This window comes from Papilio machaon, chromosome 10 (assembly GCF_912999745.1).
Source record: "Papilio machaon chromosome 10, ilPapMach1.1, whole genome shotgun sequence".
Taxonomy (NCBI): Eukaryota; Metazoa; Arthropoda; class Insecta; order Lepidoptera; family Papilionidae; genus Papilio; species Papilio machaon.
Genome location: NC_059995.1, coordinates 1933140 through 1954018, shown reverse-complemented (window position 1 = coordinate 1954018; position 20879 = coordinate 1933140). Strand labels below are relative to the sequence as shown.

Genomic DNA, 20879 nt, shown 5'->3' with positions numbered 1-20879 from the left:
TATTCTCGAAGCATATTTGGTGCGACGCTGACAACAGCATCGCTTACACGGGTCTTGAGGGAACTTACAGATCGAAGACACCGATAATGGCGAAACGGAAGCCGGAATTGGCCAAGCAGAGGCGAAAGAGCGGTAACATAGACCTCACGATGAAGCCGCAGCAGCACAGGAAAGTGGAGAAGGCGAAATTTAGTGATATATTTTTAAATAAAAAGCAAAAAAGTGTGTCGGCGAAGGAACTACTGCCGCCGCAAAAAGTGCCGCCGAAAGCCGCAGCGATACTGCACATACATTCTCCGATTAAGGATAAAACGAAGAAGAAATTGAAGATCGTTGGAAAATCTGAGTCTGCAAAGTCGATGACGGAAGCGAGTGTACCGCAGCGTACGAGGAGAGGCTCTGAGAGTGAGCTGAGTGTAACCCAGAGCCACGGCTGCGTCAACCATGCATTTGTGTACAGCACGCCACCTAAAGAAAGGAAGCTCGCCCTTACGCCGCACTCGCCTTCTTATCTCAGTACGTATTTACATTAAACTCATAAAATATAGCGGTTATTGCATGTTAAATAAGCTTTGGTATGTGACGATTGGGAATATTAAAATATGTCTATACACCAGATACTCTGTTGTATATGTAACAACGTATAATTGAGACTGAAATCTATATCGATAAAAAATATTAATTATTGCACAATCAAAAACACTTTTATTAATGTCTTAATAATTGCAGTTACGGTTGCAATATTAATATTAAATTTAACTGTTAGGTCTAGGTTCAATGAGGATAAAAAAGGAGGAAAGATTTATTAAAATGTCTAAAATTAGGGTACACGTAACAAGCGAACCTTTATAGATGTATAGATAGATTTAAAAGAAGCCAGAACGAAAAGCTTTCATCTTTCAACGATATCTAACTGTCGCCACAAAGTAGTTCACTAATGGTCTCCTTATTATTTTCATCTCAATTTATTAAAATAAAATGATAGGGATAGCATTATATATTTGCACGAATGTTTCTTCAGTGTATTCATATTATATCAATTCGAATGAACGGTTCACCAATTCTTGACATATCGTCCCTTCGAATATAAAGCATTGTCGGTGGCTGAACTGGTTTACAATTACATCCAGGTATTGTTTTCTAAGAACAACGGTAACGACGCCCAAGCATCCTATACTTTAATAATTACGAATCCACTTACCGTCTGTTGTATTTTGATTCTTATTGCGTAAGGTCCAAGTTAGTTAAGAGTTTTTGGTTTGTCCATTATCTTATTTGAGAATGATCCAAGCGCTTTGTTTTACAGAATTTTTGTTAAATCGAATATACACTTGTTTTTGCCTACGACATTAATAAGTATTATTTATTTAGAAATGTGTAAGTTAAAACTAAAAAAGAAAAACTCCATTTTGTTATGTTTTGCCATCCAATGCTATCGGCCGGTAAAATACTGGATGAAATCATAAATAAATAATTCTAATTGAATAACTTATCTTCTAATATGATTTCTTAATGCCTTTTCTGTACACAGAGTCATATGTGGTCTACCTCAGTGTAATTTCACTATAAAAATCTACCCTAAGGGTCTCTGTTTGTTACCAAATAGTATTTTTGAGTACGACAGTAAATTTATTTTTTTGTTGGGTGTAGTTTGTGTAAAATCGTCATTTCCTTGCGCACGCAAGTCGCGTGTATAATCCGTGCTAATTCATTCCGAGTGGACATCGGAACGTGATGAAGTGGATGTCATTCGCCCCTATACTGTAGACAAGTGAAAGGATTTATAACCCCGTGTTTTCACTGCTGAAAGACATGTACAACAACATATTGTTATCTTGGTTTTTACATAGAAATTGAGTGGGAAGCATAGTGGAAACTTACGAAAGATTAATGCTTATGGTTCCGTACGATATTCAATTATTAATCAGTAAACAAAGCTTGAATGATATAACCCTATATTATCAGTGGTAGATGCAACATCTGTTGCTCGAATCAGTCGGCTCGCCCGGTGAAATATCACTCTGAAGACATGTGTGAAGTAGAAAGAATTCTGCATTTTGTCTGATGATATTCTCTTTCTGTGCGTCCCCTCCCTCTTCGATTAGAGGTAGGCAACGCATCTGCAATCCCAAAAGTCCATAGGCAGGGTTCTCTTCGCTATTTTGGCGAATTCAGGAGACCGATCGCTCGTTTGCTACCTTATGATGTATAAAAAATTATGCTAGGAAAGAATACGGATCAAATTACAGCTCACTTTTTAGAATCGGTCAAGCCGTTAATGTAAAAGAAGGGTAATGGAACAGTTATTGCCCTTCCATCAGGCGGGCAAAAACAAAGCAATTTAACTGTATAAACTGCTTCATAATGTATTTTTACGTAATGTCGATACCTTAATGGTATAAAGTAACAAAAAAACTCTTTACTCGAAACTTATGCCTCGCAAATCCTCGAAGAGAGACATATTTGGTGAATTTTCATATTTATTTACAATTGTTTCTTTAGCTACGGGTAAAAAAACAGCTTACCTGATCTTAAGCGTGAACAATTGCTGGAATAACATTGAATTGACAGAATTGTCTGTATTTTGCCAAGAGCAAGAATTTTTTGTGCTTAGCATAAAAAAAAACTTTTTTTGTCTATGAGTATTTAAGTTTTGAATATAGAATATTATCCTTTCGAAAATTTGATGACGTCATTTTAATTAGTATTATCTATGGTAGGTAGTGAACTAGTTTACTTACGTACTGTCTTTATACGCCGAAATAATAACTTCGCAAGCATTGAAGTGGCTCACAAATTATACACGCGCCATTGAGTGCGACGTAACAGGATGTCGAAAGTTTAGTGTTACTGTTCGGATTTATTCAGACTTACCTTTGTGAAATTAGAGTTAAGTGAAATTCCTTAAGTTGTTTATCGTAATTACGTTTTCATGCATTGCTTCAACATAACAACTCTCTCAATTGTAGATTGTTAATTTTAAAGAAAAATCTAAATAAATAAATTTATTATATTACTATCTGTCACGAACATCCATCCATCTATCGATCCATCTAAAAATTCGCATCTGTAATATTAGTAAGATTAACAGCTATCATACTAATATTTTAAATGCGAATGTTTAGATGGATGGATGGATGAATGGATGTTTGTTTGAAGGTATCTACGGAACGGTTCAACGGATCTTGATAAAATTTGGTACAGATGTAGAACATAGTCTCTAAGGTGTTCTTCCAGATTATGCTATTTATTATGTTTTTTTTAATTCCGCGCGTAAGGAGTCGCGGGCGACAGCTAGTGAAGATATACATCTATTGAAACAATGCGTAAGTTTAATCGTGTTAATATTGTTCTTACATCAACGCCCTGGTGCTGTAAGAAATAGAAAACAATCGTATTGTGCTAGAGTGTAAAAATGCGAGCATTTCACCGTGTGCCCGTGGGAATGATACGAACTAAAGAATAAAAATTATGACAACACGTATGCGACATACACACACTAGTAAGCTATATTTACTTTAACGACTTATAAAATGAAAAATATTAAATAGTCATATAGTATGTTGAAATAAATGAAATCGAATGAAACCTTACTCTTGGAAATCGGCCTAGTCATTTAGGATACAGTACTAAATGGAATATCTAATATATAAAATTCTCGTGTCACAGTTTTCGTTCCCGTACTCCTCCGAAACGGCTTGACCGATTCTCATGAAATTTTGTGAACATATTCAGTAGGTCTGAGAATCGGCCAACATCTATTTTTCATTTTTTTTTAACTGCGCGCGGACGGAGTCGCATGCGACAGCTAGTAATATTATATACCTTCGAAAAACATTTGTATCAATCGAACTAATAAAAAACTATATTTGCAACAAAAACCCGAAAATATTCTAAATTCAAAAAACTTGAGAGGTGTCAAGGGACACCCGGATGGAACGAAGTTCCTTTCGATTAATTAGTGAAGGAATTGTAATATTTTTTTTTTTAAGTCGCGACACCACACTTTTCAATGCGAAATAGAAATGATAATATCTGGCTTGCTTTCTATAAGAGAGAGAAAGAGAGAGACAGACAGAGAAACATGCGACGCCGCACAGCTTACAATAGCAATATAGCTTACTATAGCAAAAAGTGTCGTGACAACTCTTCGTAAGAATTTTTTCCGTCTAGCCCCCTTTCACAACGCGCGATAAGGAACTTCGTTCCAAAATATCAAATGATCATCACTATGTTCAAATATTAACAAAGCATGCAATGATAACTGTAAAGTAAAACAGATTAATTCGTGAAACGTCTGATGATATCATCTAAACTGTATAGTATGTTATAAATAAATATTAAATAACATTCCATGAAGGAATAAATCGAAATGTTGTACATATGTACCGTAATTAAAGAAACATATTGTATAATGTCACTTAAATCTTCGTTATATAAAAGATATATGTATATTGTTTGAAAGGACGAATATTTCGACCCCAACACGTTAATATCTACGTTGGCGGCATTTTGACCTTTCATAGAATAAATACTATGTGTATATAATTTTGTATAATACAATGAATTTTATTATATAATGCAAATAATACAGTTTTTTAAAGCTTGCGTTTCTATTTTAATAAGATAATTTAAGAAAAATATTTATCTGTAATCCTAAGTCAAATTTTTGATATTTCAACAATTTTGATTACCGCAACTTGACACCATTCAGATACTAATCTTTGTATATTCTCATTATTGTTCATTATAATTATAAAATTTAAACATATCTGTCGTTTTTGTTAACTAACAAAGGTAGGGTCACATGATCTTATGTAACCGCGACAAACAATCGCTGGTGTGTAGAGAGCTTAACAATTTTCATATATAATGATTGGACAGAGTTTAAGCTATGATCTAGAAACCTAATGACCTTCGCCTAGGCACTCCTTGCCAGTAATTTGGCAATGATTAGGCACTCGCTTGGTCCTCATTACGCGTCCTTTCGTTGAAAGTCCCTTTTTTATCTTTAATGGCTGAAGGTTTTTGTGCCTAAGTTTTTGTTTATAAATTTATCTGGATCCGCAGTCTGCACGTCTAATGAATAATTGGCTTACGATATGATTTATTTATCGTTTACTAAAAGTATATCGTAAATTCTAACTCAATGAATCATCTGAATTGAATACAATAACAATGTCTATAGATCATCGAGGCTCTTGTTTTGCTGTCGATACCTGTCAGATGTGTTCGACTCCGTTAAAGATTTCAGACAATGCTATCTTGGTATTAATAAAAACAATGAACTTGCACTCCTGTTAGACACCTCCGCTTTCCAAAACGCGAGATGTTAAACGATGACGACACAGATTGAGATAGGCACACACAATGACGGCGCGGAGAGCTCCGAAACCGTGCGACCTCCTCAGTTGCAACAATGATACTGCAATGGAGTGACATGGTCGATTTCTTCACTTGCGGTCAGTTACAAATTCAAACTTTTTATATTTTTGTTTATTCTAAACGGTCAGTACGAAATTCAAAATTATTTTTTAAATTCTTAACTGCTAATTGTGTCCGTGTGTGTCTTAATACAGATTAAAATTACAAACGTCGGAAAACAGTCGAAGTTTCTATTTCTCAGGCGTGATCATTCGAAGTTCCAACTAAGCAGTGAGTTATGGTGGTAACTTCCGATAGTAGTCGGACTAGATGACCAATTTAGGTTGAGCCGTGTTCCGTGCGGCCTCGTTCGCCTCGCGACTTCCGCCGCGTGTGTCAGGCGATACAAGCACATCACTATTGCTTTCAGTGTTTTTGCCGTAAGTACGTGCGTTAAGTAACGATCAACCACGCGATGTAAACGCACGCAGTCACGAGTCCTGGAAACAATATCGTGCCGTACCAAACAATGGAAACCTTTCACCTATACAGTTTACTGGGAAATGATAACTTGACAATGGATATGTTTTATCCATGGATTAATAAACTATGGTTATAAATGAAATGGGCGACAAAATTATTTTTATGTCCGACGTGTGTAAATTGAGTTTCTCATCACTTACTATTTGCGGTTTTATAGAAATACTAAAGTAATAAGCGCTATGTTCTATCTATATTTAGATTATCTGTCTTACTTTATTGCGACATATAGTTCTTCGACGAAACCTCGTAACCTTCCTTTAATATCGTCATATGCAAAAAAGTTCCATTCTTATAGGCAGTTTCAGAATTTACGACGTTGAAACTTAGTAGAGATTCATCATCATCAGCTCACTATACGTCCCCATCGAGGGGCTCGTAGCCTACCCTAAGTTATGGGTGACTAGTCCCATAGTCAACCACGGTGGCCAAGTGCGGGTTGGTTCACTTCACACATATCTTTGAATTTCTTCTCAGATATGTGCAGGTTGCATCACGATGTTTTCCTTCACCGTAAGAACGTCGGATAAATGTACATATGTAAATCGAAACTCGAAAAATAGATTGGTACATGGCGGGATTCGAACCCAAGACCTGCAGATTGCACCGGCAACCGACGCTCTAGGGGTTAAGCACTTGACTTGCAATCTAGTTTTAGTATAGATTAACATTGATTAATTCAACATCGAGAGACTTGACTGTTTATAGATGAAGCAATCATTATCACAAATTATTTATATGTTTCCGACACGTGCATAAATCTCGTATGTATTCCGTAGTGTGGACAGTTCACCTTGCGTTGACTGCAAGCCTAATCGTATGTGTTATTGCTGCCAAATAAGGCTATTGATATTCGAGGTTAGGATCGAACCTTGTCGTCATTTTTGACAATTCAAAACTGGTGCGTTGAAGGTCCTTTGCATTGGTAGAAGCCATAGACTTAAGAATAAAATAGAATATCTTAGGTATTTAAAAAGTATAGAAAAAAGATCATTGATAGGATTTATGTTATTTGTTTCGGAGGTGTAATAATTGGAGGAATCTTTTAACATTTTGCATACTTTTAACGTTTTCTTTTATTTTTCTTCTAACGTATAAATTTATCGTAATTCTATAATGTGCCTACAAGATATTTTTACAACTTCGTGTTAAGACTAATTTAATTTGACGAAGGAGGGTAATTTCATCAGTTACGCTGAGATCCTTCTTAAGCTCTTCTTACCGCCCCTGTTACCCGTTTCATTAAATTAAACACCCGCGCTAATAGTTAAAGGAAAATGTCAGAGTTTTGTGAGTTATAAAGGATAAAAAAAAAACTCGTAATAGATATAACATAAGAATACCAACAATTGTAAAAATATTTGCACCTAAATACTAAAGTAACGGAAATATTTTTCAATTAAAAATACTAAGATTTTTCCCACTATTGGTAGTTTACAAATATTTTTCAGATATTACGTCAACTCGTTCGATTTCGTAACAAAAGATGTCTAAGTTAATAATTTTTATACTTATTTTATAGATTAAGTTTTATTTTATACTCGTAGATAAGTTTTATTTTTATAAATTTTTGTTTTTTTTTCTTTATTTTGTATTTTTTTTGTTTTTATACGAGGTGGCTTGTCCCCTAGAGCTGCAGTACGGCGGGCTGTTGGAGGGGTGCGCGGGGGAGCTACCGTCACTGAGCGCCTGCGCCCCGCTCCCCGCCACGCTCGACAAGGCGGCGCGGCGACAGCAAAGGGATGCGCGCGCGCACCAAAACAAGCTCGCACAAGTTAACATACATTTGCAGGGTATTTTTTTTTATTTTCGTTGTTTTTTTTTAATTTCCGTTTTGTTGATTTTTTATTTTTGTTTTTATATAATTGTGTAAATACGGACTATAGATGCTGAAACGTTTTGGTGTATGTGTATTTTAATTAACTCAAATACTCTAAATTAACTCCAAAACTACTGAACCGATTTCAACCATTATTTTAACATTAGAAAGCTACATTATCACGGAATAACATAGGCTATATTATTATTGTAAAATATTTAAGAAATAATTATCTACCCGTGCGAAATAAGACCGGACCGGACAATACAAATATATCGTTAGTGAAATTCGACTATGACAGAATCTGAGCTGAACATTGACAATGTATGATAACAAACAAAATATGAACCTTTCTTCAGATTTGTCACTGTTACTTAATTCCTTGATAACCTACTTAGACAAGATTTATCATCCAACATTTCTTTCATTTTACGAATACAATATGACGCAATTGAAAACAACAGTACTCCTGAAAGATTAGTATACTTACTATTAACCGTTGGTCTTCCTCTTCCCATACTTTCCTTATTAGAAAAGATTGGGAAGGGGAAACACCCTTTATCAAACGCAACTCGGAAATACTTCCACTTGACGCATGTCTTCTTTGTCGTAAACTGTCGGTCGAGGCTATTCCTGCAGTAACAAATGCAGCTGCTGTCTCTAACAATGTTAATGTAATCTGCTGAAAAGATTCAGTGTACTACAAATATTTTTGACCATTATTAATCAACTTATTTCATAATTATTTCTGTTGCTAATTAATTTATTTTCCTTTATTCCTTTAATATTTCCATGTGGTGAATAAATAACCCAAATTTAGTTTACCTTATTTGATTGGTTTACCTTAATTTATCAGCATTTATTTATAGAGTTGCAAGTGTAGGAAAGTTTCAATGAGGTTATCCACGGTGGTGAAATGTACTCAAAGTGTCTCGATTACTACAGCGATCCTTAGAAATGTTAAATTTAATATTTAATACAAAAACTATCTTAAATTAGCAAAAATTTGTGATTATTGGATTACGATAACGACATATGTCCATTATTTACCTTAATTTACGATAGTTAGTAACAATAAGTATGCTTAATGTTGCATTTGTTTCAGCATTGTTCGCTGCAGTTGAACATGGCTACTTGGACAAAGCTCGTAACATCCTCGAGTCTACAGATGTGGACGTCAACAGGTAAACCGCATTACATTTATATAATATATATCTAATTATTATTACTGTAACATTCAATATTCGTTTGTTATATCATAATTTTTTATACTCGGTTTCGTGCGTTTCTATGACAAAAGATGTTTGATAATTACCTCCATGAACGACTATATCACAACTACCAGACAATCTATTAATTTCATTAGAAGGCATTCAGATAAGAAAGTAATATGTTAAAAAATTTAAAACATACATCATAAAATTTTAGTCCACGTTCCCTTCCCACCCTTATCTTATAAGGAAAGGATGTGAAGGAGAAGTGGATTTGACGGAGGAGGGGACGCATAGGAATAGTATAAATCCTCTTTCTGTGAATCCCCCCTCTCGCCTTCTCTCTCGATTAAAGGTAGGCAATTGTGGATGTGTATGGGCAGCGGTCGCTGCGCTGTTTCGGCGGATTCAGGTGACCGCTTGCTCGTTTGCCACCTTATGATTTAAAAAAAAAAAAAAAAATTATACCAATACCCAAACTGACGCAGACTGGACTAAAAGAATGAGAGTAAATTTCTACCAATAATTAAGTGTTTTTGTTTTCAGTCTCAACCCAGACGGTCTATCACCGCTGGACGTTGCGGTGTTGGCCAACAATAGACAGCTCGCAAGAATGCTCATGGAGTTTGGTGCCAAAGAAGGATCCCAGTGTGAGTATTAGAAATTGTACTAAATAAGATTACTAGTAAAAAGTAATGTACCATTCAAACTTAATTTTGGCTTGTAATTTTGCTCGAAATGCTGTGCAGAACACTTTCACGAACGCTTTTTTCCACCCGCAATCATGCGTTCTCAGACAAACCGCCATAAATATTTGAATTATACATAAAATACTAAATAACCCAAAACAAATGAAATCTATTTTGTGATACATCACAAAGGTGTCCATAGTTTGGTCATCAACTTACTGTGTTTTATTACTAAAGAGAGTTTTATGGTTGGATTTTTCTTCTCCCAGAAGACAAAACTCTTGATACGTTATAGGGTTTTTCACCTTAAAATTTATCCAACAACATAGTGAGAGAAATGGCTACTTATCGATGATAGGAAAATACCTTACCATAAACAAAGGTACCTTGTTTATCACTTTATACGAATGAACAAACATACAAGAATCATACAATCTTATTTTATATCAAAACTGTATGAAATCTTAACTTTATTCGTATATTGATTGTGTTTTTTTACTTTGCTTTTATATTGTATCTCTTAGAATCTAAATTACTGGTAGAATTCGTGTGTTAAGAACCGCGTTATTTCTAGTTAAAAAGAAAATTTTCATTAAATTTTACGTTCTCTCAATATATTACTTAAAAGAAAAATATTTTCATGGTTATCGCAGACTTGGCGTATCATAAAAAACAGCGGCCTTATCGAAGTGTGTTACTATGCAAGGTCCATTATGCCCCCCGCCGCTTCGCATTGTGCCTAACTAAAAGTATTTAAAAGCATCGCGTGTCACGAATGTAACCTCGCCCTTACATACTGTCCGCAATACTCACGGAAAGATATTCGTCAGGGCTTCAAAAGTGTTTGTTTTAATTATATTTAAAGGTATTGTAATGTTAGGACTCGACCTAGAATGTATCACAAAGCTATGGAAACAGTAGTTGATCCCGCAACAACAATGTTTATTAGGTGCACGAATGGCCCGGGTCGAGCGGTGAAATACCACGACTAAACTGAAGACAGGCGTGAAGTTTAAGCAATTTCGCCTGATGAGTGTGGTGACGGAGGCCTAATTTTAGTGCTCTTTCCCTTACCACCTTTTTCTTATTAGGGAAGGATGGGAAGGGGAAGTGGATTTGGCAGAAGAGGGGACGCATAGGAAGGACAAATATTCTCTTTCTTTGCGTCCCCTTCTCCGTTGATTAAAGGTAGGCAACGCTCTGCATTTACGGATGTCTATGGGCAACGATCGCCTCGCTATTCGCCTCTGAAAATATTGAAGAGTGAAAAATTGGCATCGACTCTTTCGAGCTTCGTTTGTTCGTATGAAATAAAACTCGACGCAGGTATTTGAATAGACTGGCGCAATTTCACCACAGTAAAAGGAATATTCCTTTATTTAGAGAACGAATGTAAAACATAACGGTCTGTTAGAAATTTTTGCTTTGCAAAATTTATTCGATGTTCTACGTAAATCAATTTATGTCATACTAGTATATTAAACAAATCAGGAATACACATGAATTTAGTCTAATATAAAAAGTTAGCTAAAATCTTACTTCTTACTAATATTATAAATACGAATGTATAGATGGATGGATGTTTGTTTGAAGGTATCTCCAGAACGGTGACTTAATGTATCTCGATGAAATTTGATATAGAGGAAGAGCATAGTCTGGAAGAACACATAGGCTACTTTTTTTTAATCCGCGCGGACGTAGTCACAGGCGATAGCTAGTTGTTACTACGATTTATTTCTAGTGACTTATGTTACGAAATATTTAAACACCGATTCATCTGCACGCAAATCTATAGCTTTTTTTAACAATCACTTAAAATCACACAAAAAAATAACAATTCAATTAAATAGAAAATCAAGTAATGTAACATGTTTTCTCTGCGAAATCGTAAAATAATAACTTCATAACACGGAGACATGCGATGTTTGAATGATATGTTACATAGTAAATTATTAGAGCTGTTTACGACATATCTTAAACCCATTTTCCACTATGCGACAGCCGGACGCACAACAGCCGACCTACGGTTAAACGACAGCTAAACAATATCAGTCAGTACTTAGATTTGAATAAAGTAATCCTTGATTTGATTTAATTATAAAAATCAAAATCTTTTTTTTTTTTAATTCATTAAATGTTATAAAAACTCTGTTTTTAATTTCAAAGATAACGATGTACTACGCTGAAAGAAACACGCTTTTAGCGCTACAAAAACAGCGTTTTTTCCATTACTTTATGTTTTTCTAGCGCTCAGTAAATCCTAAGTACCTAATTTGATTCTCGATCTTTATCCAAATAAAAAAAGATACGTGAGTAGACGGAGGCGTTTTATCTGTTACTCGGGAATGTAAGCAGAATAATTCGGCCGTTGCTTGATGACTAAACATTTTTCATACTTACTATGTAATCTACAGATTATGAACTTAGGGAAATTATAATCTTACTATTCTATTTATTACTATTATATGAAACTTACCTTTATTTCTTTTACAAAAATCTTTGTATCTCATAGATTGTAAATAAATGAAATATCATTGGGTTATTCAACGAATCTACATAATTCTCCGCCGAAAAATCTCAATTATTTATATGTCTAATTAGTATACAAAATGTCGGAATTAACAATCTGTCGGTGACACAGACATTGTTTCTGATTTTCATTTTAATAATCACGTGAAGACTTATTTGATAACCAAAGTAAATAGATTAGATTACTTTAACTTGCTTATATCAGCACTTAAGCCTGTCGGATGTATTCATCTCTCTTTTCTCCTGCATCATTATTACAAATATAACTAGTTCTTAGAATTCGTATAAAGAACTCTTATAATCTAATAAGGCTCAGTTTTTATCAGGTTATTAACGTATTTTTCCACCAAGTTAATACTTTGTGTTTAGCACGAGAAAAAACGTTAACATCTTCACAGTTATCCGTGTGTATTTTCCTTGTATTAAGTACTAACATAAAAAGCATTGAAAGCTTCACACTTTTTTTTTCTTATTACTTAGAACTAAAAATGTACATAACATTTTCACCTAACAACTAAATTCACTTTTCATAATTGAGTAAAGATATTTTTAGTCCCAAAAAGACAAAGAAAAAGTAATGTACATGAGAACAATATCGCACAATAAAAGGAAGTCGACGGATTAGTTTTTTTTTCATCAATCTAAGATGTATTGAACCAACTTTGATTAAAATTAAGTAAATAAATAACACCTTAATTTTATCGCTAAGTCATCTATTTGGCTCTATTAAGTATCTAAAGAAACATATAGACGATTGGAGAATCTCCTTTTTGAAGTCGGTTAGAAAAGCAAACGTTGATATATTGATAAAGCAATTTAAAATCCACCTTAGGGTTTCCTTTTGAAACCTTCATCCGACATTCCTTTTCACCATATATCTTTTTAATCTCAAATCGAATCAGTATCGGTCAATTTATATTATATGGTTCACGAATAATATTTTTAGCAAGATAAATAATGATGGATGCATATTTTTAAGAAGTAATAGTGATATTTAAATCTTTAAAAAACTAAAAAAAAATAGCTTCTAAACTCAGCAGAACATAATTTTTCTACAATTTTCCGTTAACGTTCGCTACTGAAATGAAAATGAAAATTGAAATAGAAAAATGTTTTCCACATAGTTTTACATTTCTTTACCGATATGAAAGCTTTTTGCAAAATTGAACAACATCGAATATTGCCAAACGCTTTTTAGATTCTTTCCAATAGCTTTAAGCTATTCCAAACTCTACTCGTAAAATATATCGTCATGGGATCTTTGTTATATTTCAACTATAAAAATGTATGTTAAAGTCAAGAAGTCTAGTTCTACAAATAGTCGTTTTATTTTTAAATCATTATATTAAAACAAATTAAAACTTAAGTTAAGGACAAGAGTAGAATTTTTAGAATCGTGTGTATAAATTACCTTGACTTCTTTATTGATTGAGCCAACATACCTTAGGTTTAAAAAAGTGTTAGAAAGATTTATTTCTTTGTATTTAAATCGATAATGGTTTGTGAGATCTTGTGCAATCTAATCTGGGACTCGTGTCAATCGGGTGTTGATAAATGCTAGCACTTTTAGATAGCGGATACTACAGGCTTCCTTTTCCGTTGATTTATCAAAGGAAAACGCATTCATTACACTTGACACTGATTTGTTTTTGTTTAGTCTCGTCCCGGTGACGATTCTCCAAGCTATTGTTATCTTTAATTCGATTTCTTGCTTTTTGAATGATAGATATAATCGAGGGCGTTATTCACAGTACAAACTTTCAGTAATGAAAGTTCAGCTTTGTTTGATATAGGTTAGTGTTTTGTAACACAAGTAGGTATGTACGTTCATAATGTGTATAATAACATATTAGGTACAGTAACTTCAAAACTAAGTTCAGATTTGCCAGTCATCTCCGATCGCACTCTCAAAGATAGCAAGGTTCGCCATTGACGGATTACGTCACTTAGGACATCATCATCATCAGGTACAGTAATAATGCAATAAGCTGTTTTACAGTCAAAACACCGGATGCCCTGGGCGCACACTTGCGGCGGCTGTCGAGTGAGGCCAAGTCTCGGCTGCATGACTTCGGCGGCTGCAACCCGGAGCGAGACTGCCGGGAGGAGAGCTGTACTAGGTAAATATTAAATTATTAAAAGTTTATTTTACAACTTCTAATCTTACTAATATTGTAAATGCGACAGTTTAGATGGATGGATGGATGTTTTTTAGATGGTATCTCCGGAACGGCTGCATGAATCTCGCTTAAATTAGGCATAGATGTAGAACATAGTCTGGAAGAACACATAGGCAACTAATTAAGATATTTTTATTCCGCGAGGGCGTAATCGCGGGCGACAAAATGCTATATGGTAGAAATTAGCATAACTGCAAATTTTTATGTTGTGTGATTTATGTTTTTTTTTTTAACAAATTTTACTTTTTATTCGCTTATTTATTAAATACATTTTATATACGTTAGAAGCTATATTTGTATTTATTTGAAGATCTTCAGCGGCGGGTCAGGCGGGCACTACAGGCTGCGCCGGCGGTACCGGCTCGGAGAAGGACAAGCAAGCACAGCACTGGGAGAGAAGGTTGCGGACGATTAAGTAAGTACTGTCGGACTCAGAAACGTTAAGTGGCCACGAAAGGCGACCCTGAATATAGAATTCGCATACTAAATCTACGAAGTTATGTTGTTAGTATACTACGCTAGTTAAAGTTGAGCATTTTATTCTTTGCCTGAAGAACTTATTTGCACGAAAACTCGTAATCTGGTAATTTATCTTTCAGTTGTTTATATCCATACTTTTTTATAAAGTATGGAAACCAACTATTTACTTGGCAACGTCAATTATGGACGCATGTCTCGTAAAGAATACTTTTATTTGTAGATAGTTTAGATAAAATATCATCATTAACTTTAAGAGTGATACACAATTTTACCGCATCGCTTACGTGGGATTTTTAATGCATGATATTGTATCGTTCAAGTTTATTATGAAATTATAAGGAACTTTTGTTTTATGCACCGGTTTATATTATGCCAGTACAGTAAGACAGTAGCTCTCAAAATCCGTGCTGGCATACAACTGGTATAATATAAACAAAAACTGTCGTCAGTGAGCCAAAATAGTCTATGCCAGGCCAACTGTACTGGCATAATGTAAACCAAGCAATCATTCAGATTTTTTTGCCTAATTAAACTTTTACGTAAATTAAAAGTTTATACAAAACTTAATGTAAGATTGGCAATGCTTTTTTTATTAAGATAGTATCGTAGAAGTTATTATGATTCTGATCTCTACATAGATGCAATTACATGATAGTTTAATTGCTCTACACACTCAAAGTGGTCTCTCTTAGTGATCAATTAACCACTAAGCAGCTGTTGAATGTTTCTGAACGTTGGTCTATCAAACTGAGAAATAAAAAAGATTATTTTTCGATTTTAATGGCGGCTCAAAAAGGCGAGTTCTATTTATGAGACGGGAGACTTCTTACATTTTCCCGACAGCGTCAGTTACTATTCGTAATAAAACTTTAGGAATTGCATATTGATGATATGGCAGTGATGAATAAAGGGTGTTATGAGGCTATATGTTTGGCAGACGGTTGATGTTAGGTTGGCAACAAGTGCGGGTGCCCGCTGGACCCGCGCCCGAGCTGGAGGTCTGCGGCGCACACGCAGTCGCTGTACGTCTCAGAGAACACAAGCAATCCGTTACCTTCGCACAGTCTTCGCAGCGGGACACCACCATTATTACTAAATACAAAGGTATAGTACTGCATTTGATCACTTAAAAAAAAATACTGCTATCTAAAATACTTTAAAAGTTTTTTTTGCATTTATAAGACTTTGTATAATTCGTTTCAAATCAGTCCGAGCATAAACACGCCATATTGTTATGAGTGACAGCCAAAGCCGAGGTCCCCTCTCGGGGGCCCTTGAGCCCAGTCATTCCATGGAACGTCCACTGAAGCGATCTAAGAGCTCGGTGACCTCCCAATCCGGTAATAATAATGAAGTAACAGCCCGAGCCGAGGCTCCTGAGGGAGCCCTCGAGCCTAGTTACTCTTAAACGAGGCCACCTCAAGCCCGGTGAAACTGTAAATGCCTCTTCAAGGCAAACAGTGACTACTCAGTCACAAAAAAAAACGCCATATTGTGACGTCATAGTGTTCTAATAGGCAAAATCAGGTAGAATAAGACAGATTTTTTTTAATTAATATTTAATAGTTTGAAAATCGGAATACGTTTTCTATCTATAATAGATAAATTATGTTCATAGACATACTTATTTGAAACACATTGTATATGTTATACTCATAGTCTCATTAACTTTCAGTGGAATGGTCATCGCGTGCAGACTTCTCGAACTTATGCGGGTTCCGTGAAGTGGCGGCTTCTGGCACAACGAACGGCACCAAAGTGCTAGCGGCGGGACTCACCAGGGGCCGTCGGTACTTCTTCAGAGCCGCCGCAGGGAATATCAAGGGCTGGGGACCCTTCACCGTCTCCGTACCCAGGAGTGTAGTACCCAGCAGTAAGTATTTTGAATACAAAAAAGAAAGACTTAAAATCCTTATTTTTTTCTCACAGCAATTATTACAAGGAAAAAAATTGCATCAGTATTATTGTCAGGAATTATTTTTATACCTCGTTCCGATTTCCTTTATGTTAAATGAAATGTTTACAAAAACTATGGACTTTAGACTCGAAGATGATAACTTTTTAGTTGTTGAAGTAGTAACTTGCTTGCAATTAGAAATCCATTTCTCTGATATTCCTAAATTTATACATTTTGTTTTTGTGTTTAATTTATTTCTTTTTTCTTAAAAAATAATTCTGATTAATCATAGTCATAGAAACTCTTAAGTTCGCTATCTTACTAATATTATAAATGCGAATGTTTGGATGGATGTTCGTTTGAAAGTATATCCGTATCTATGGATCTCAATCAAATTTGCCATAAATGTAGATCATCTGGAAGAACACATAGGCTACCAAAAATATATTTTTTTTTTAATTCTGTGCGGACAGAGTCGCGTGTGACAGCTAGTAAATTATATTTCCTATTCTTTGATAAGTTATCTATTAGTAGCTTGATTTAATTTGCTATTCCTATTTACCGCAAATGTTCGCGGATGAAACAATTGTATTGAATAATAATTAAATCGATGACTTGATACGAATTGAACGCATTCAATTGATGAAGTTTGTTCTTTGCTATTGTTTAAAAAGTTGTTTTGTGAATTTTTTTAAATTGTGTTTGTAAAGAATGGGGAAATGCCTTTGCCTTCGTACATTGTTTGGTAATAACAATTCATTTTTTTTTCTTTTTTTTTATTATGAATGTAATATTTTTTTTTTAATTTAGTAATCGTTTGTTAGTATTCTGTGATTTTATTCCACGATGGGTGGTGAGTATATTTAAAGAGGTTTCACTTTATTTCAATTAACTTTATAAATTTTGTTTAGTATTTTCAAAGTTTAATATATAATTGAAAAATGTAGGAGTGTATTTTAAAATAATATACATAATAATGTTCAGTAAAATTTTAAATTTTCTAGTCAATTTGATGAATCTTACTTCTCACTAATATAAATGCGAATGTTTAGATGGATGGATGGATGGATTTTTGTCTAATCTAGTCACAGATGTAGAATATAGTCTGGAAGAACACAAAGGATTATTTTTAAGTTTTATTTTAGTTCCGCACGGACGGAGTCACGGGCGACAGCTAGTTTATAGCCTTAGATATATACAAATTTTATTTTATTGAAATTGAATATCCACTGTTATCTCGCGTATTGAAGTTAATTAATTTCAAATGAAATTTGTTGCTACTTGAAATACTTATAGATAAGAAAACCGCTTATATCTTTACTATGTTGAGATTTATATTAAAGATTAAAATTTCAAAGGGATCCGATAATCGTTAGTACGATTCCTGACCGCCTTTATATATGTTTCGTTTTTTAATTGTAATAATTAAGTATAGGTTGTATTATAAATGAACACAAATGTACTCCCCTTAGTGAATTACTCCGAGGGACATCTGATACTATATGTACTTTTGTTTTTTATTGTTCTTTTGGTTTTTTTTTATCTTAGCTATAAGCTAGTGCTAACTACATAGTAGCCATCTAAATTTTTGGATACAATCTTTCCTCTGTTTTTTATTGTCTGTGTGTTATGTACCTGATCGTGTTTGTTGAACATGCAATTGGTGTACATCTTTAATAAATAAATATTAAATAAATAACGGCAAATGGACTATCGTTGCAGAACAAATCTTCATAGAAGTAATATATAAGAAAGTCTAGGACTCAAGGTGAGCTGGTTGTCAGGTTGGAGAGATGTGTCCGGTCGCAGCAGCCGGGGCGCTGGCGGGGGCGCGGCGGAGGCGCTGGAGGCACTCGCCAGCGCTGCGGCCGGCGCAAGGCAACGTCCAGCACCACCGAGACTGCCGCGCAAGAAGACCGCCACCATACGGCAGCTCTTCACTGCTGCCAGCAAGTTTCAGAAGAATCTAAGAAGGTTAGACCAGCATCATGCATCGAGACATTGTCTGTGGGTTTTGGAACTAAGTTCCTTATCGCGCGTTGTGAAAGGGGGCTAGACGGAAAAAATTCTTACGAAAAGTTGTCACGACACTTTTTGCTATATCACCATGGCAACGACGTGACAATATATAACGAAAATTCATAGAAATAAAATGTACTTCTTGTGAAGACTTAAGTTTTTTATTCATAGAATAAACATTGGTTCCTTCACTAATTAATCGAAAGGAACTTCGTTCCATCCGGGTGTCCCAACACACCTCACAAGTTTTTTTATACCGATGGCAGTGAGACAACTAAAAGAGTGTTAAGTCTGTTATCAAGTTATTTGTACAACACGAGACGGAATGAATCCTTTGAAGTTTGACAACTAATACGCTTCAAGAAAAAGATAGTTCTGTAGTTTTCGCTTAGGCCATTATGATGGGTACTACAACCGCCGGTTTAACTTTTCTTTTCTCGTTGCAGAGGAGTATACCTGTCATGTATAGTGTACCATGAAGACAAGGTGCTGGTCACTAGTGAGGAATTCCTACCCGTCATTGAAGTAGATGAGACGTACCCAGCCTGCATCTACACTGACTTCCATTGGCTTATGAAGGTACTGTATTATATAACTTGGAAGGGTAGGAAGGTCTTTCCTCTTGACTAGATGTAGGCTAATAAAAATAACCGCCCCAAATATATTAAGGTTATATACACAGGTGGGCACAGTTAATCGAAAAGTTAACTTCGTTAATCGTTAATTCGTTAACTAAAAATTTAACTTCGTTAATCGTTAAAGCGTTAAATTTTCAAAAATTTAACGCAAGTTAAAGTTAATCGTTAACAGTTAACCATACCAAAATTATACATACTACTTTAACACTTATGGTGGCGACACTTGTTTAAAATATTAATTTGATTATTTTAATTATGAAAATTAATTTTTATTAATATAAAAATTAATAAAAATTAATCTTAATTCTATAAGACATTAGTATTGGAGACAAGTATGAATGCATTATAGTATATTTCATTACGAGTGCGGAAAGCCTGTCATTGCAAAGTGTTCCGACAAATGTCTACCCGACCCGAGGCGCAGCCGAAGGTGAGGGTTGACAGTTAGCACAAGTTGTAATGACAGTTCCGCCCATGTACTAAACAACTATTTTTAATACAGTTGCGAAAAAATGAAGCAATTTAATAGAATAATAAAAACACAATAAACTCAACTAACTAAAATGTTTGTAAAATGGCGCCAACCGTAAAAGAATACTAACAGAGTTTTTTTTGTTTTCTTCACCCATTCTGGGTAGGCAAGGGGAACTATGCCCAAACAGCGAAGTCTATATTTTATATTTTTTTTATATTGATATGAAATGAAAATGAAATTTAATGAGATGAAATAAAATAAAACCAACCTAATTCATTGAATCAAATCATTAAATCTGATATTGTAATAAATTAGGAGCTTCTTTTTAGAAATATTTGCATGAATCATAAAAACTTCGTGGTTGTTTTTTTCTTTATAACAGACATTATTTTGACAGTTGGGAAAGAGAACGCACGAGTTTGAAAAAGCTAAAGGAAAAGCACGAGTAAAAAATTTGTTCTTAATACAATTGCTCAAAAAGTGGCGAATTGCAGGGACGAAGAGCGTTCGGAATGTGGGCTATTACATACTCGTGCTTTCATAGACTCGTTATGAAATATACTATTTCGAACCTTCTTTTGATTTTGTCCTGTTGGTCACGTCTTTCCCGGACGCTCTGATGCATCACACTTGCACGCGAACTTCACATTTATCAATTATCAACTCGTTCGTTCACCATTCGAGTCGCCGAAAGTCGCTGCAAAATGACAGCACGTCTCCAAGTTTCTAATTTAACGATTAACGGACTTTTATTAACAGAAGTTGAGTTTAACGGAAGTTAACAAAAGCGTTAACACTTTTTGAAGTTAACTCAAAAGTTAATCCGTTAAGCAAAATGTTAACTTCGTTAATTAACGATTAACGGATTAACGAGTTAATGCCCAGCTCTGGTTATATAAACAAATACTATAATACTGTGATAGTAAGTTATACAATAACGAGGTAATTTTATAGTCCGGTTCAATTATTCATTTGCGTGCATCATAATTACCTCATCGTAATTATTTCAAAGAATACAAGATACGTATAATTTTAAAG

General features: G+C 34.6%; 1 protein-coding gene across 1 annotated transcript in view; it reads left to right on the top strand.

Annotated features, from left to right (window-relative positions):
* Nucleotides 1-20879, top strand: part of LOC106713335 — a 105462-nt gene that overhangs the window by 79484 nt on the left and 5099 nt on the right. The window contains exons 6-14 of the mRNA XM_045679886.1: nt 7536-7697; nt 8829-8907; nt 9481-9584; nt 14152-14272; nt 14643-14747; nt 15750-15916; nt 16488-16685; nt 18494-18683; nt 19175-19307. Coding sequence (XP_045535842.1) covers nt 7536-7697; nt 8829-8907; nt 9481-9584; nt 14152-14272; nt 14643-14747; nt 15750-15916; nt 16488-16685; nt 18494-18683; nt 19175-19307 — 1259 coding nt within the window. The remainder of the gene's footprint in view (nt 1-7535; nt 7698-8828; nt 8908-9480; nt 9585-14151; nt 14273-14642; nt 14748-15749; nt 15917-16487; nt 16686-18493; nt 18684-19174; nt 19308-20879) is intronic.